The sequence below is a fragment of the Sorex araneus genome, chromosome 6, assembly GCF_027595985.1.
Source record: "Sorex araneus isolate mSorAra2 chromosome 6, mSorAra2.pri, whole genome shotgun sequence".
Lineage (NCBI taxonomy): Eukaryota > Metazoa > Chordata > Mammalia > Eulipotyphla > Soricidae > Sorex > Sorex araneus.
Window position 1 is genome coordinate 48,330,316 of NC_073307.1, and position 18,734 is coordinate 48,349,049.

General features: G+C 36.6%; 1 protein-coding gene across 1 annotated transcript; it reads left to right on the forward strand.

Annotated features, from left to right (window-relative positions):
• The first annotated feature begins 4,262 nt into the window (after positions 1 to 4,262).
• On the forward strand, positions 4,263 to 5,201 carry LOC129406109 (olfactory receptor 14C36-like). The gene has a single exon (XM_055144050.1). It carries the CDS (start codon positions 4,263 to 4,265, stop codon positions 5,199 to 5,201), a length of 939 nt encoding a protein of 312 aa, XP_055000025.1.
• Positions 5,202 to 18,734: the final 13,533 nt, after the last annotated feature.

The window sequence follows — 18,734 nt, forward strand, 5'->3', positions numbered from 1 at the left end:
TTTGCAAAGTTATTCATAGTCGGGTTTTAGACATACACAAAACATTTCAACACTGATTCCACCACTAATGTCAACTTCCCCCCACTGGTCTTCCCAGGTTCCTCTCTTACACTCCCCAGTCCCCCCCTGCTGTCTTGACAGGCACCTTTTAAAGTCTGGGTCTTATGATATCAGTGTTGTTGACTCAGGTTTGGATAGTCAGTTCTATAATTCCTTAACACCATTATTCCTTATCTGAATCCTCTTGATCCCGTTTCCCCTTTGTTTCTCATCAGTCTCCTCTCCCCTCGACTTCTTTTCTTCTCTTTATACTGTGGACCAAGGGTTATCTAAATATCCCTTCTTCAAACCATTGTATTCCATCATCCAGTTGTGGTTGATTAATATTAATAAAATAAAATAAAAAATAATATCAACTACCATGATATTAATTTTTAATGATGAGCATCTTTACTTTTATAAAGTTGGAATGCAATATTATTGAAATCTAAATAAATTAGAAAATATAAAACTCCCAGGACTAAAAAAAACAGAGACACAGAAAAGATATAAGCACTCCTATGTTCCTTGAATCTTTTTTGACAATAGCCAATATCTAGAATCAACCTAAGTTCCCAGTAACAGCTGATTGAATAAAGAAGCTATGATATACATACAGAATGGAATATAGTAGGCCAAAAGAAAAGATAAAATCATGCAATTGGCTTGAACGGGTGAACGGGTCTGGAGAATATCATGCTGAACAAAATGAATCAGATTCAAAATGATCTCACTCATATGCTGGATTAAAAAAACATAGTAAAGGGATAACTAATGCATGATAACAATAGATATAAAAGAGCAGAAGAACTGGTTCTTCGTAGGAAGCTTGCCATTGTGGGTCACAGGTCAGGGAAAGAACCACTATGCTAATGATAGAGGAAAGTGGTCATTTGGACAAGGCCTGGATGCTGAAAGAAGGTAAAGCGATAAACATGATAACCTGTCAGTAACAGTATTGTAAACCACCATGTCTAATAGGTAAAAGAAAAAGACAAGTTCTTGTCATAGAGGCAGGCCAGGAAATGGTAAAGTAACTGGGGACACTGGTGGAGGGAAGTGAAAGAACTGGTAGCACTGTAGCACTGTAGTCCCGTTGTTCATCGATTGGCTCCAGCGGGCACCAGTAATGTCTCCACATGAGAATTGTTACTGGTTTTGTCGTGTTGAATATGCCACAGGGAGCTTTCCAGGCTCTGCTGTGCAGGCAGGATACGTTCGGTAGCTTGCCGGGCTCTCTGAGAGGGACGGAGGAATCGAACCTGGGTCGGCCACATGCAAGGCAAACACCTTACCCACTGTGCTATCGCTCCAGCCCCGAAAGAATTGGTACTGGAACATTATATCCCTGACCCTAAACATGAATAGCTTTGGTTCGTAATTCGTGATAGCTTGGGTTTGTAATTCATAGTGATTCAATTAAAAAATTAAAGTAAAAAACCCAAAATAGTACTTACCAAACATTGCTTTAATGACAGTGTAGGCACTAAGTTGGTAATATGTCAAAACTGGTCAGGGGTAAGACTTGCCATTCCTGTGACCCAAAGCCATACCCTCTGTGTCATGACGTTGTGGGCACCTTATTTTGAGCAGAATGAGCCCTAAGGAGCCATATCCCCTACCTTTTCATGGAGGGTCATTTTCATTAGTTATGTGTACTTTATCTAGTTATGTAGACCTGCTTAATTAAGATTACCTGAATAAATGACCTGAATCCTTAGTAATTTCACTCATTTCTCAGGGTGAAGGGATCTAAGACAAAAGGTATTTTCCTAATTATACCTGTGGCAACTTTGCTGATATTGTCACAGAGTTCTTTCTTAACCATAAAGTCTCAGAAACACCTACATATATAGTTCCCTTATACATCTTTTGAATGAAGAGATATTTCAATAATTTGTTGCAATAAAAAGTATTGACAGTCACTTGTTTGAAAAATAATTTGAGACATACATGTTGTTATTCCTCTATGTTCACCAATGTCCACACATAAAATCTAACTTCTTATAATTAATTTATTGTTTTGAGACAATTTTTCCTGACTTCCTCCTGGGACTCCAGACTTTGTAGATGTTTAGGATTGCAGTCCCAAAAGATTTACTTAGAGTGTTCAAGTAATTGTTATATACTTATATAAATAAATATGAAGTCAATAACAATGGTTAGAGTATAGAATTCTTATTTGTCTTTAAATGAAGGAATACCTGTGTTTCTAGTACCTTGAAATACTTATTGAGCTACCGCTGATCATTTTAAGCTAGAGAAACTATCATAAAAGGAATTAACTCTTTCCGGGATATAAAAACGGTAAGTCTTTAAGATTATTATTTATAATTATTATTTATTTTTTATAACGGATACATTCCTCTCACAGTTTTGCATTCCTTTATTTGAGGTTTTGTATATCTTATATGTAATGGCAGAGTTAGAAGTGAAAATAGCCCTACCTAAAGGTATGACATAACTTCCTTAGTTTAACATTTTTAGTTACAAAAATAATTGTAAGAATAAATTTGAACATATGCATTTGAAAACTGATATTAATATTTTATTATGATTTTATGCTTAAATAGGAAAATAAATTTTAAAAAATTAAAAGAAAATGTTAATTTTTATCTTTGACTCAGAGCAAATTGGTGACCCAGGGAACTAAATACTACCTTTCACTTTATTTATTTATTCTTTTGTTTATTTATTTTTTGGTTTTGGGACCACACCTAGCTAGTTGTCAGGGTCTACTCTTGGCTCTGCACTCAGGGATCACTCCTGGGGTGTTCAGAGGGACCATTTGTGGTGCTAAGGATCAAACATGTGTGGCCCACATGCAAGGGACCCATTCTACTAGCTGGATTATTCCTCTGACCCCTTTAACATCATTTTAAAGACAATGTAAACTCAGGTCAACTTGTGTGTCATTAATAAAATAATGTGCTTTTTGCTAAGAATTGAAAAATCTAAAACCCAACATCTACTAATATATGCTATGCAACCTCTGAGTCATGTAGTAGAGGGTCAAGTGCATTTGACCCATTTACATTAGATTTAATTAGATAACTTAAATCAAATGTAAGTAAAAAAATGCAACATTTTGATTCTGACTTAAAATTACTTAAAATGCATTACTTCACATATATTTTTCATGATTATAGTGCCATGTTAAAGTCAGGTATAAGCGCTCATTAACTGATATTTGTTAGAAATCTCATAACTTTTATAATGACTGAAAATAATAAGTACTATATTATTATCAGTATGACTACCTAATTCTATAAGTTAGAAACATGTATTCTAGATATTTCTTCACAAAATATTCAATATTAATTATTTATCTTATTTATCAGTGTAGTCAGGGACTACTGGAAACCTTAGTTACATTTGAACAGTTAAAATTATTGCTTCATTAGAAAATAAATTTTAAGTTTCATTTAGAGGACCACATTTACTCACCTAGACAAAATAAATTGCAATTGGTAAATTTGGAAACATAATTGTTTAAATATAAAATTATATTACAACTTTGAGATATAAACAAAATTTTTTAATGAAACACATACCTCTGATCAATAAATTCAAGAAATTTCTTTAAAAGATTACAAATTTTAGTTGTTTACTACTTTTGAAAGTGTAAAATTCTAAAGTCTGTATTATCTAGATTTTATGGTTATAATAGTGATAATATATTATGAAAGTAATAATAGAGACTGGAAAAAACTATATTTTCTCTCCCAAAATTGTTTATTCTTAGAAATATTACTTTGAAACAAGGAAATTCAAGTTTAAAGAATTGTTTGTTTCTCAAAAAGATCATAATTACAAAAACTTCAATTTACTTCAGTTTAAATATTTATGAATTCAACTTAGGTACTTAGAAACTTTCATTTAATTTTAATTTAGTACGAAGCATTCAAGAGATTTAATCGTAGAATTAAAAGTCCTTTTTCACTGACCCTCAAATATCAAAATATAAAAGAAAATACATTACTTTTGCAAAGTAATCTATCTTGAAAAATATTTATTATGTAACTATAAATTATATATTAAATACATAATAGCATGCTGTCACCCAATTTTCCTTTAAGATAAATACTAAAGCCATAAATACAGATTACAATTCGGTAGAGATCAAGACTAGAATAATGAATGAGGATTTTTCCAAAAGTCGATTCCCGTTGGGTTCAGAAACGTTCTCTTTGTTTACCAGGTGCTACTGGTGTCACTCACTGATGCCCAATTCCACTATAATGATGGAGTTTCTTCTAATGGGTTTTTCCGATGTTTGGGAACTGCGAGTTTTACATGCCCTTTCCTTCTTTCTGATGTATTTGGTGACAGTAGTAGGAAATGCACTGATTGTTACTGTCACCACCTTAGACAGGAATCTCCACTCACCGATGTACTTCTTCCTCAGGAACCTATCTATCTTGGATGCATGCTACATTTCTGTAACGGTTCCAAACTCATGCATCAATTCTATGCTTGACAGTAGCACCATCTCACTGGTCGGGTGTATAGCACAAGTCTTCCTAGTGGTTTTCTTTGTATATGTCGAACTTATGTTTCTCACGATTATGGCCCGTGATCGCTATGTGGCTATCTGCCAGCCCCTGTACTACCCTGTAATGATGAGCCCGAAAATCTGCCTTCAAATGACACTGGCATCTATACTCAGTGGCCTCGTCTACGCAGCTGTGCACACCGGCAACACATTTCGGCTGCCCTTCTGTCAGTCCAATGTCATTCATCAGTTCTTCTGTGATATTCCTTCTCTGCTGAAGCTTTCTTGCTCTGACACCTTTAGCAACGAGATGGTGGTTGTTGTCTCTGGTCTGGTGGTTGGTGGTGGTTGTTTCTTCTTCATTATCAGGTCTTACATTCACATATTTTCTACTGTGCTCAAATTTCCAAGAGGAGCAGACAGATCGAAAGCATTTTCGACCTGTGTTCCGCATATCCTTGTGGTGTCTACCTTTCTTACCTCAGCTTTCTATGTATATCTGAGACCATCCTCAATAACTGCCACAATCCAAGACATGATACTTTCTGTTTTCTACTCCATAATCCCCCCGCTCTTCAACCCCATTATCTATAGTCTTAGAAATGAACAAATCAAATGTGCCATCAAGAGAATTATGAAAAAACTGTCCTATTCAAGAAATATGTAAGAAATTTGTTGGGCTATACTAAATTATTGAGTGAGATTCATGTTTTATCAGTAAATGCATATTTGAGTTTACATAGATAAAATTCATGTAAGTTTAATATATAGTTTTATTCTATTAAAAACTATCACTTATCAAAATGTCTTACTTATAAAGGCTTGGCTTATATGAACAAGTATCTGGGTTAAATGTTTGGCATAAAAATAAGATTTAATGCTTTGATTTTATGCTTTAATAAGAGTCTTCATAACAATTTCAATATTAAAAAGTCAAAGGATTTTCCTTGGAAATATTTTATATTAAACATTTACCTATAAATTATCCACTCTTCAAATATTTATAAATGAAGGATTAAAACAATGAACATTTATTTTTGAAATTCATGTTTGATATTATAGAATAATAAAAATATAAAATAAATACAAAACATGACTTTAGAGTGCATAAAATATAAATAACACGTATTTTATAAAAAGAAATGGATCTGGTAGGAGTATGGAGTCATGTATTAAAGTCTGAGAAAAAACAATAAAGTCTGAGAAGCATTTATATCTTTTAATATATAGCTGGAAAAGAAATGTATACATTATAGTTATCAGATCAATTTTTGCTTAACTCATGTGGTTTGGAAATATATTTATTTTTTATTGTAAATATCATTTACTAGGCTTACAAAGAAATACATGTTTTATCTTCACATTTATTTATTTCTTGATTCTCCAAAAATCTATTAAGGTTATTGAACAATTAAACTAGTAATTTTACTATTTCATTGTGTTACATTAAATATTTATTTTATTTTCAATTGCATACCCTATTATTATAGCATCTACTGTGATAATTAGGAATATCAATATCTTAAATCATTTGCTGCAATAACAGTTTTCTTACAGCCAAGAAAATTAGCCACATTTTGGTTAAATTAACGGAGTTCTCTGTGTTGGAACCATTTGACAGAGGCGTTGAGAATAAGAATTAAGTAAAATGTGTACAAGTAAGTGCAAGTAGGAAAGATCATGTGAGCACTAACCTATCAGCAGGTAAGTGATTGCTCCACCACACACCTAAAATGTCAGCCTTTCCGCTATTGTGGCCACATGACCTCATATCTCTTCATTCTGAGCAATGGAAAACAAATTATCAAATGCTTCCTTTCCAGCAGATCTGACTTTGGGGGAGGGAATCTCCAAATAATAATAGCGAGTTTTTTATTGAAATATTGAATGTAGTCAAAGTAAAGAGAAAGTAAAGTGAAATTTATCAGCTACAGAGGCGGGGTGGGGGGCTGGAGGAGTGGGGGGGAGGTTTACTGTGGTTCTTGGTGGTGGAATATGTGCACTGGTGAAGAGATGGGTGTTTGAGCATTGTGTAACTGAGACTTAAGCCTGAAAGCTTTGTAACTTACCACATGGTGTTTCAAAAAAAAAAGAAAAGAAAAGAAAACGTTAGCCTTTATAGTTCTCTGGTAAATATGTATATGATGCTAGACAGAACTTTGCACAGCATACCAGAGGATTTTGGCATGCACATTACTGACTTTTGAACTCACAAATAGGTAAACATATTAAGACTATTTTTAAAATCTATTGCACATTAAAAAACAGTCATAATAGTGAATAAAAAGCATAGTTGAGCTTCAAACACATTTGGAAATCAGAAGAGCCACAGTATGAAAGATAGAACACTTATTTGAAAAGTTCTGACTTGGGATTGAAATAGTTAAAGGGATTTTTTTGAGGACACTGAGGAGTGGCTCATTTTTATTTTTCTCTGGGACTGGGTGTCCATATCTGTGTCTTTTATTCTGGTAGCCATGGGGGTAAAAATATCAATTAGTCTGTTAGAATCCTGAAAGGTTGAAGCCTGATTAAGGTCAGGATTAAAAAAAACTTCCAGATGATTTGCTGTAAGTGCAGAATAAGGAGAATAGGCAGGGACATAAGAGGAGGACTGAGGAACAGAAGACCCGGAAAGCCAAAATTCAAAAATTTTGGTGAGCTTCATTATAATTTTAAAATTAATTAATTATTTTACTAGTTACATTCTTTTAATTTGTTTTTGTCTTTGTGCCACTCAGAGGTGCTCAGGGGTCACTCCTGGCTCTGTGCTCAGAGATCAGTCCTGATGATAATCTAGGACCATATGTGCCAGACATCAAACTAGAGTTGATTCAATGCAAGGCAAGCCCTCTTTCCCCTCTACCAGGTCTGCGGCCTCTTTAATTCTGTGCCCAAGGATTAGCTTTAAAAGTTGATTGATTTTGAGCCTTTCTTTTACTGAAAGCTACTTCTTTGACCTTTCAGATAAGGCAAACATACTTAATGCTGAAGTTGATTATATATGGCTGGGAGATTTCTAAATTGATTAATACAGAAAATTCTTAATCAAAATTTCTGAGTGGGAGGAATCAAATTAATAAAAGAAAAAGGAAACAAAAATGTCAAATATTGCAGCCAGCTCTAGGAGGTTTTTTAAATAGATAGACCTCATGTTTTCACAAAGATTTTTACATTATTTTGGAGTAATAGAGTATCTCTAAAGTTTCAATGACCACTTGGAACTCTCCTGGTTTTCAAAAACAATGTAATATTTTAGAAAAAATGGAACAGAGCCTAATATGGCTTCAGAAACATGTTCACATATCCTAGATACCTATTAGACTGAACAAAATATTCTGCTCAGGCCTGTGAACCAACTGTCTCAGAAGAAAAATCTGTCTCTGTATTTTGGTCACTGTTTCCTTTGAGGTGTAGAAACTTCTTAGTTTAATGCAGTCCCATTTGTTTATGTTTGTTTCTACTTGCTTAGTCAGTGGCATTTTATCCTTAAAGATGCCTTTAGTTTCAATGTCACAGAGGGTCCTGCCTACATTTTCCTCCATGTAACTTATGGATTCAGGTACATGGAGGAAATTGGATTCAGGTCTGATATTGAGGTCTTTAATCCACTTTGATCTGACTTTTGTGCCTGGCTTTAGACAGAGTGCTGAGTTCATTTTTCTTGCCGGTAGCTTTCCAGTTTTCCTAGCACCATTTGCTGAAGAGGCTTTCCTTGCTCTACTTCAAATTTATTGCTCCATTATCAAAGATAAAGTGACCATATATTTGAGGACCTGTGTCAGGATATTCCACTCTATTCCATTGGTCTGTGAGTCTGTCTTTAGTCCAATACCATGCTGTTTTGATTATTACTGCTTTGTAGTACAGTTTGAAGTTGGGGAAGGAGATTCCCATCCATCTTCTTTTTCCCAAAGATTGCTTTAGTTACTCGTGAGGGTCTATTGTTCAATATGAATTTCAGGAGTGTTTTGTCTATTTCTTTGAAGAATGTCATGGGTGTCATATAGGGACTGCATTGAATCTGTATAATGTTTGGGGAGTATTGCTATTTTGACAATGTTAGTCCTCCGGATCTATGAGCAGGGGATGTGTCTCCATTTCCTAGTCCTCTTTTATTTCTTAAGCACTGTTTTGTAGTATTCTTTGCATAGGTCCTTCACTTCTTTAGTTAAGCTGATTTTGAGGTACTTGATTTTGTGAGGAGCTATTGTGAACGGTATTTTTTTTCCCCTTTAAATACAAGTCTTTCACTTAATTTCTTTTTTTTATTTTTTAAATTTTTTTAAATTTTTATTTTTTAAAAAATTTTATCACCATGTGGAAAGTTACAGAGTTCTCAGGTTTATGTCTCAGTTATACCGTATTCAAACACCATCCCTTCACCAGTGCCCATATTCCACCACCAAAATCCCCGGTATACCCCCCGCCCCCCACCCCAACTGTATAACTGATGAATTTCACTTTATTTTCTCTTCACCTTGATTACGTTCCATATTTCAACACAAAACTCACTATTGTTGTGGGAGTTATATCCCCAAACAAGATAACCCTAATAAGGAGGCATTTGATAATTAGTTTTCCATGAAAAGTTTGTATGTTTTCAGGTTTTAGAAAAGGTCGCGCGGCCGTGTTAGCGGCCACGCGGCTCGGATGTGTCCCAGTCCCGAATCCTGGAGTCGTGTTAGTTGCTGCTCAGTGTCGCCAGGGTACCATCTGGAGAAGGTGTGCTGGCGGCACCTCCTCCTTCCGGCCCCCCGGTTGTGAACGGGATTTTTAAAAAATCTTCCTTTATCCTCTTTCATTATTTGTATATAGAAAAGCCTTGGACTTTTGGGTATGGATTTGTAGCCTGCCACTTTGCTTTACAAACCTATTGTTTTAGTAGCTTTTTTGTAGAGTCTAAGATTTTCTAAGCATAATATTATGTCATCCACAAATAGTGATAGTTTGACATCTTTCTTTCCTTCCTGGATGCCCCATGATAGCTATTTCTTGCTTAACTTCTATGGCAAGAACTTTCAGTACTATATTGAATAGAAGTGGTGAAAGTGCAGCTCACCGTTTCTAACATGTTCTTTACTATGCTCATCCTTTTTGTAACCTTGAAGACCAAGGACTTTGAGGACACGAGTCTGCCATGTTCCATTCTGCTACCATATTCTAACCTCCTGTCTCTGTATCATGATTTAATTGTCTACATTTATATGATTTATAAAATTAAAAAATCTGGTCAGGAGCTTTGAAATCCACCAGTAATAGCTAGTAGTCAAAAGATTTTTCACATGACCCATTTTTCTAGGTTACAGTGTCTCTGATGTGTTCAAGTTTGGAAATACAGCACAACTCTTGCCCAAATATAAAAAGTGCGTGATTTGGTACTTTGTGTTCTCTATAACCACTGTTAATTAATTCTTGAAATAAAAGTAATCTTCTTTTCATTTTAAAATGTCAAGGTTTTTCATCTGTGACTTGTATGGTCTTTAGTCAGAAAAACTGTGTCAGCTGCTAGTGAAACTCGACTAGAAAAATTGGGAATGTTAGTTTAAAAAATCATGGTTTGATAGAAAAATACAGGATTCATTATATTTTACTGGTAAAAAATAAAGAAAGCAATGATTAAAAGAACTGGAACATAATTTTTGCATTAATACGTTACTGAAAAAATGTTTAATTTCTACATTTAACCCAATATACAAGTAATTACGATGACAATTAAGTTTACTTTTAATAAACATAGTAATTATTTTGCCTAAGGACAATAAGAATCGATATAATAACACAGATACTCTGAATCTGTAATAATGGAATTTCTTATATTGAGCTTAAATAACTTCTATAAACTCAAATGCAGGTATTTCACTCTTCTTTCACAGAAGTAGTTTCCAAAGGTAATTTATAGAGACAAGAGTATTATTACATTCCCCTTATTTTAGATCTAAAACAGTATTCTTGAGCAAAGTTAAACTTGTATTATTGCAGCAGACTTCACAATAGCCAGAATCTGGCTTTTTTTCTCCACCTGGAAGAATTTGAATTAATATCTTTGGGATGAATATTAGTATCTTCGGAACTGGAGTGATAGCACAGTGGGTAGGGCATTTGCCTTGCACATGGCCGACCCGAGTTCAATTCCTGCATCCCTCTCGAAGAGCCTGGCAAGCTACCAAGAGTATCCAACCTGCATAGCAGAGCCTGGCAAGCTCCCCGAGGTGTATTCTATATGCCAAAAACAGTAACAACAAGTCTCACAATGGAGACATTACTGGTGCCCGCTTGAGCAAATCAATGAACAACGGGAAGACAGTGCTACAGACAGTGCTTTAAGAAAGAAACTGTTGCAAACACCTAGGAGGTCAAATATTGCTCAAAGCAAGCTCACAGTAAACCCAAATAGAACACTAAGACACATTGCAATCAAGATGGCAAGAACCAAGGAGAGACAGATTCTTTAAAGAGCCAAGAGAGAATAAAGGTCTCATATGCAAGAAAAATATGAGATTCACTTCAGATTTATCCAATAAAACCCCACAATCATGAAGAGAGTAGAATAGTATGTTCAAAATGCTGAGTGAAAAGAATATCTAACCAAGAACCTGCTGGCCTTCAAAGTGAGCACTCAGAGTAGCACAAACAACAGTAAGGACTTAAGTTACATACAAACCAATTCTGATAGGGATAATAAAAATCTCATATAAAAAGCAAATGTCAAATGGTAAAATTAACCAATATTGTCATAAAATGAGTGATGACAAACTACTTCAATTATCGATTATCTAATTATCTAAACAAATTGAACTCTCCCATCAAAAAACGTAGAGTGGAGACGTTACTGGTGCCAGCTGGAGCAATGATGAGGAATGGGATAACAGTGATATTATATACACTATATTACTGTCACTGTATCAATGTATATATATATTAAATACTAAATATATACTAAATGAAAGACTTCAACATTTATACATAACTTCTTTTTTTTTCCTTTTGGGTCACACTCGGCAATACACATGGTTACTCCTGGCTCATGCACTCAGGAATTATTCCTGGCGGTGCTCGGGGGACCATATGGAATGCTGGGAATCGAACCCAGGTTGGCCGCGTGCAAGGCAAACACCCTACCTACTGTGCTATCAATCCAGCCCCCTTTTATACAACTTCTTTTAGACCTTGAGACATACATAGCAAACAACATAGTCAGACAATTGTGCTGGGAAATTTAGACATCCCGTTGTCATCACTGAATGATCAAGTAGACTGAATAGCAATAAGGAAATAAGAACCTTATTAGAAAAATGGGTTTGGGGCCAGAGTGATAGTACAGTGAGTAGGGCCTTTAATTTGCATGCAGCTCACCCAAATTTCAATTCCTAGCACATCTGTGGTCTCCCAAGCACCAACAGGAGTAGTTTCTGAGTCCAGGATGAGGAGCAAACCCTAAGCATCACCAGGTGTGCCCCCCTCCTCGCCCCAGAATGGGTGAATGGGTGAACTCAAAATAGACATACAGGACCCTCCACATAGATTAACAGACATATACCAGAAGTCAAATACACATTAATCTCCAATTTATATAAGACATTTTAAGATAGACAACATATAGTTGTCAAATACAAATGTCCAGAAAGTCACAGAAGTAGATTGTGTTTTTTTCAGACCACATAGCCAAGAAAGCAGAAATCAAGTAATAGAAAAAAGATAGTTAAAAGTCTAAAATTAGTAAACTAAAAAATACACTTTTAAATAACCACTGAATCAAAGAGGGGATAGCAATGAAAATAAAGTATTTCTCCAAATTAAAGACATAAATATCAGAACCACCAAGATGCAGTACCAAAGGAAAAAATTTGAAGCAATACAGGTTTTTTAACAGAAAAATAAGAAAAAGCTCAAAGAGACAGCCTAATTTTATAGCTAGAGAAACAAAAAATTGCACAACTATATCACAAAGAAATTATAATGATGAAACATAAAATTTGGGTAGAAATCAATTAAACATAAGACAAGAAAATTATGTAAAGGACAAGAGAAGCTGTGTCTTTTTTAAAAAAGAATTACAAAATTGACAGAGACAATGAAAACTCATGATAAAAAGAGAGATTGATAAATAAATCATAGTAGAGATGGAAGGTGAGAAATTGCAGCAGATACCTTAGAAGGATAAAAGTCATAGGAGGTTGCTATGAAAGACATTATGCCACTAAACTGAAGATATTAAAAAATATATGAATTCTCAGAATTATGAAACCTTCCAATACGGAATCATGAGGGAATAGAAGATCCAAACAATTGAAATTTTTGAAATAGTTGAACCTGTAATAAACAATCTCAAGAAAAAAGTAATTGAACCTATAATTAAAAAATCTTCAAATGAATAACTAGATGGGATCATTAGTTAGTTCTATGAAACCTTGAAAGAAGATTTATTTACTATACTCCTTAAGCTCTTTCAAAACATGGAACTAAAATCCTTTCTCACAGCTTGTTCTATTCTGCCTGGAACCACACCAGCAGTGTTCAGGACTTTCCCCTGACTCTGCTCAGGGACCATTTCTGATGTTTGGTGATCAGAGGACTATTACTGGTTGTCAGAGATCGAACCTCCATCAACTATGTATGGGGAAAGCGCCAAACATGCTGTACTATCAATCCAGCTTGTCTAGCAGCTTTTGAGAAAAGAACAATTTCTAATACTACAAGAAGATAGATATGTCACTAACAATAAAATCACAGACTGATATATCTGATAGATATTGATGCGAATATTTTGAATGCAATCTTAGTGAACCAAATTTCACAATATATCAAAAGCATTATACAACATGATCATGTGGGAGTCATCGCAGAGATGCAATGATGGTTGACGATCGGCAAATTAATAAAAGTCATATATCGTAACAATAGAAGATAAAATCATATTATATTAATAAATGCAGAAAAATTCTTTGACAGGATTCAACATACAATCAGGATATAAAAATTTTCAATCAGCTAGTGATAGAATGAATATATCTCAATATAGTAATGTTGATACGCAATAAGCTCACACCAAATATCACACTCAATGACAAACAACAATTAAAAATTCCCTCTGAGGGGCTGGAGCGATAGTACAGTGGGTAGGGCATTTGCCTTGCACAGGGCCGATCTGGGTTCGATTCCCAGCATCCCATATGGTCCCTCAGCACCTCCAGGAGTGATTCCTGAGTTCAGAGAAGGAGTCAACCCTGAGCATCTCCAGGTGTTACCCAAAAAGCAAAAAAAAAAAATTCCCTCTGAGATTAGGTAGAAGACAAAGATGTCTACTTTCTCCACTATTTCTATATGAAAACAATAAACTTGAAGAGAAAAACTTAAAGAAAACATCATTTAAAATAGTGTCCATGACTAGAAATCAACTTAATAAAGGATGTAAATACCTTATAATTAAAAACTGACAAAATTGAAAAAAATAGAAGAGGACACTAGAAAAGAGAAAGTATTTCACCACTCATTATTCTAATGATTGGTAAAATTAATCATCAAAATTACAATTCTTCCCAAATTTTGGAATAGATTAAGTGCAAGCTCTATCAAAGTTTCTGATGACATTCTAGGTCTTAAAGAAACCATTACTAAGACTTACATGGAAACATAAAATTCTGTGAAGAGCCAAAGTAAGTCTGAAAAAAAATATGGCTGGAGGTATTGCATCCACTGATTTTAAATCATACTGTAAAGATACAGTATTCACAACAGTGTCATTTTTTTTTTTTTTTGCTTTTCGGGTCACACCCAGCGATGCTCAGGGGTTACTCCTGGCTTTGCACTCAGGAATTACTCCTGGCAGTGCTTGGGGGACCATATGGGATGCCGGGGATTGAACCCGGGTCGGCCGCGTGCAAGGCAAACACCCTACCCGCTGAGCTATCGCTCCGGCCCCTCACAACAGTGTCTTAATGGAATAAGAAAACTCAGATTCATGGAATAGTATTGACACCCCAGAGATAAACATTCAGGTGTATGGACAGTTAATCTATGAAAAGGGAGTTATGTAAATGTAGTGGAGAAAATCTTTTTGACAAATGGCGATGTGAAAAATGGATAGCCATATGTAAAAACCAGAAAAAGTGAACTCTATCTGTATCTCACTGTAAAATGCAATGGATTCTATGCAGTTGTAAGAAAAGCTGGTATCTTGAAGTTCACTGCAACTTGAGTGGAACCGGAGGACATCATGTTAAATTAAATAACTCAGAATTAATGACAAATACATTCATGAATGACAAAAACAATCATACAAGCTGTTTCTATGTGGGAAAGTCATACTTATATCAAACCATATAAAATTCAACTTCAAGAACGTGATTGGAGATAGGTATAGACACTAATTATTGGATAAGAAGACAAGGATAAAACGTACTAATTTTTAACCAATAATTTAATTTTAAATAGGGTGATAGAGCTGGTGTTATTTTTTTAACTAGATGGTGACTTTGGGCTCTGGAGGCATCTCTGCAGCTTGTTGCTCTCTTCTGAGATTTATCTGTGAGTCTCTGGATGATGGCCATTAATGAGCTTATTTGGTGCCAGAGGTTGTTCATGGGCATGACTGCCAAGCTCCTGGAAGAACAGGGGGAAGGGAGGAGGTTGCCCACTCTAGACTATATGTAAGCCTGGAGATTTTCCCTTTGGGCTTTTTGGATCTGGATGCCTGTGTTCTCCTGCTCTGGGAACTTTTCAGCAATGTGTCTTTAACTGTTACTACCTCATTGGGGTTGTCTCCTTGTCCCTCTGGCACTCCAATGATGCTAATGTGTGTTCCTCTTGAATTTATCCTATAGTTCTCTTGCCTGCCCTAGAGCTATTTTGAGGTCTTTTTTTATCTTCTGTTGTTGCCTGGATGCTTTTTGCAGCTCATCTTCAAGGTCCTTGATTCTGTATTCAGCAGTTGTTACTTTACTGTTGAAGGCACTCACTAGGTTTTTCATTTCATCTACTGATTTTGTTTTTTATTTATAACACTTTTTTTGGTAACTTTCTTATTTATGCTCTCATTTCCACCTGTTTTTTATTGGCTGTTCATTCCAGTGTTTCTCTCTCTCTCCATATATATATATATCCTCTATATTATTGGAAATATGTATAATTAGAAATCTGTTCCACTGTTTCTTTGAGCTCATTAAGCATCTTCACCATTTTTCTCTGAATTATTCATCAGAAAGAGTATAAATGTGGGTATTCCTAATTGAGGCTTCAGGGTTCCTATCTTCAGCCACTCCTCATGGTGGGGAATAACCCTTTTTCCACATGATTCCCATGGTAGTTTGGAGGTGACTCCTTCCAGTATACTAGCAGTGTTGTCCTCTCCCTGCCAGAGAGTACTTTGAGGGAGCTCGATGGATGGTGGTCTCTTTTTTCTCCTTTTTTGGCGCTTTTTGGTGCTCCTGTGTAACTCATGTGGAGCCTCTTACACTGACTCATAGGACATATTATTTGGCCTGAACTTACTGTTACTTTTAGATTGAGGTTGTACTGATTCTTGCATTCACCATGACTTTTGTGAGTTTTGGGGGTGTGTTGATTGGAGTAGGGGCTAATGGACTATTGGCCCGATGTGGTTTGGGGTATCCAGGCTGCCCTCATACGAGTTAGGTATAGAAGGCCAAGATGTTGAGCCAATGAAAGATGGAAGAGGAGATTAACTGGCAGCTGCATGAATGCCACTGCTCAGGAAGCCATGCCCACCACTGCTGGTCTACCTGTGGGGAAAAGACTACATGCTGGCAGAGATCCTGGAGTCACAGTTTGAATCTCACTGCTAGTGTCCACGCTTCTAAGAACACACGAGACTTCCCCTGAAGCCTAGGCACTTTTTTTGGTGCCAGAGGCTGCAGGCTGGGAGCCTTCTACACTCACTGCTCCCTCACACTGCTTGGGAAACCACCCTTGTGAGTCTTTTTTTTTTTATTGTTTGAAACTATTTAAAAACTGTGATTCACAAAGTTGTTCACAATACATTTGTTTCAGGGATCCATTGTTCCAACACCAATTACACCACCAGCGTGACCATCCTGCCACCAAATTCTCAGTCCACTCTCCCTACCCAAGCTCTCCCACTTAGCAGGTACAAAAACTTTTACATTACTTATTACAATATAGATCTCACAATGGTGTTACTTGAGTCATTGTGGGTTTACTCAGCTGTTTGGTGCTAGTTAAGCCTCTGTGTTATTGTTTTTGCTCATTGAGCTCCGTGAGCTTCTGCTCAACTTTCCATCTGATTTGCTGTGCTCCTACCGGGCTTTTAGTCCTATGAAATTAGGAGGTGTTGTGGCGCCACATATGTGACTCTATTTTCCAGAAGCTGTGGACGATTCAGCGTCTGAAGTCTCTTCAGGATTAGTCATAGATGACCCGAGCCTGCTGTGCCATCCATGCACCCGCCGTCCCAGCCACTCACCAAAGGAAGTGGCCCCTGGAGATGAGCTCGGGGGACCAGCGCTGGCTGGCCTCCTGCAGGACCCAGCACTGCCTCGTCCACGTGGAACTGAAACTCAAGCGATAGAGCACGGCGGCCTGAGCCAGGCGCACGGACACTTGTAGCCATTGAGCCGGCTGTCAGCCCTCCAAGCAACATGCAGTGGTCTGCAAAATATAATGTGTTGGAACCCTCTGAGTAAGAAACAAACAAACAAACAAACAAACAAACAAACAAACAAACAAAGATTAGTTGTAGAGCTGTGGAGATGTTTATATGCTGGAGGGGATTAGGTGTTGGTGGGGCATTGGGCCTCCTAGCAGGGTGAGGGCTTGGCCTGCCCTTATCCCAAGGTGGGTCCAGGGATAAGAGCCTGGAGACTCAGCCTACCCGGTATGAAGAACATCATGAAAACAATGTAGGGGGTGGAAGTAATCTGAGAGAAAAGATAGAAATTTCACCATATGAAAAGTTAAAAAGGGTAAAGACATTTTGACATCTCTTCATGGAGTACTATGTTTAAAATGCCTTAAAAATGTCAAATAAACAATTACTATAAGAAAAATTACTATTTAATGTTCATAAGTTATAATTATTACTATTGAATTCAAATTAAATACATTGTTTATTTTTCTTTTTGTTTTTTGGCCACACCTAGCTGTACTCAGGGCTTACTTCTAGCTCAGTGCTCAAGGATCACTCCTAAAGAGACTTGGAGTACCATTTGGGGTGCCAGGGATTGAACCTGGGCTGACATCATGTAAGGCAAATCTCTCCAGTCCCATTCTACATTATTTTAATCACTGTATCACTGTCATTCTGTTGTTCATCGATTTGCTTGAGTGGGCGCCAGTAACGTCTTCATTTGTCCCTGTCGTGTGCTAGTGTAGCCTGATATGTCTGCTCATTCCAGGAACATGAGGAGCACCGTTGTTGTTACTGTTTTTGGCATATCAAATGCATGACGGGAATTTTCCAGGCTCTATCATGTGGGGAAAAAATAAGAATAAAGAGGTCTAGGAAAAGTTGTGTCACTCTCTTCCAGGAGCTTTGTTTTATAGTCTCTGGATCTTGGCCATTGATGAGATTACATGGCGCTGGGGAGGAGTTTGTGGGTGTGACTTCCAAGCTACTGGAGAATTGGGGATCTGGGTGGAGGAGGCCCAGTCCCAATCTGAGCAGGCTTGGAGATCTCAGCCACGGGTTCCACATACCTGGGTTCCTCTGTCAGTTCCTTCATGGGTGAACGAGTGTGTGGAGAGTCGTTTTGAGCATGGCTGTGGCTGGGTTCTGTAGGTTTTTTGGCTGCCAGGGCTCTGCTTGGGGCGGGGAGGGAAGCTCAACCTGCGTCCCTCCGAGAGAGCCCTAGTGAAGACAGCCGGGTGTTGGGGCAGGAGATTCTGCTATTTTAATAATACAAATTAAAATTTTGGGATTACCAGTAACTAAATTAGCTTTAAATTATATGGTGGTTTTCTTATTTACAAAACCAGTTTAACAATGTATTGTATATGTTTCTTGGTAGAATCAGTTGGACCTGACATCCAAGTATGAAAGACCTGTAGTATGTGCCGGCCTCAACATGGGCAGCAACAAAAAGTTTGGTTCAATTTTATTTTACTTTTTGTTCTGGAGCCATGACTGTCTGTGCTCAGAGCCTACTCCTTATCCTTCATTCAGGGATCGCTCCTCATGTATTTGGAGGAGTATAAGATATTTCAGGGATAGAACCCAAGTCAG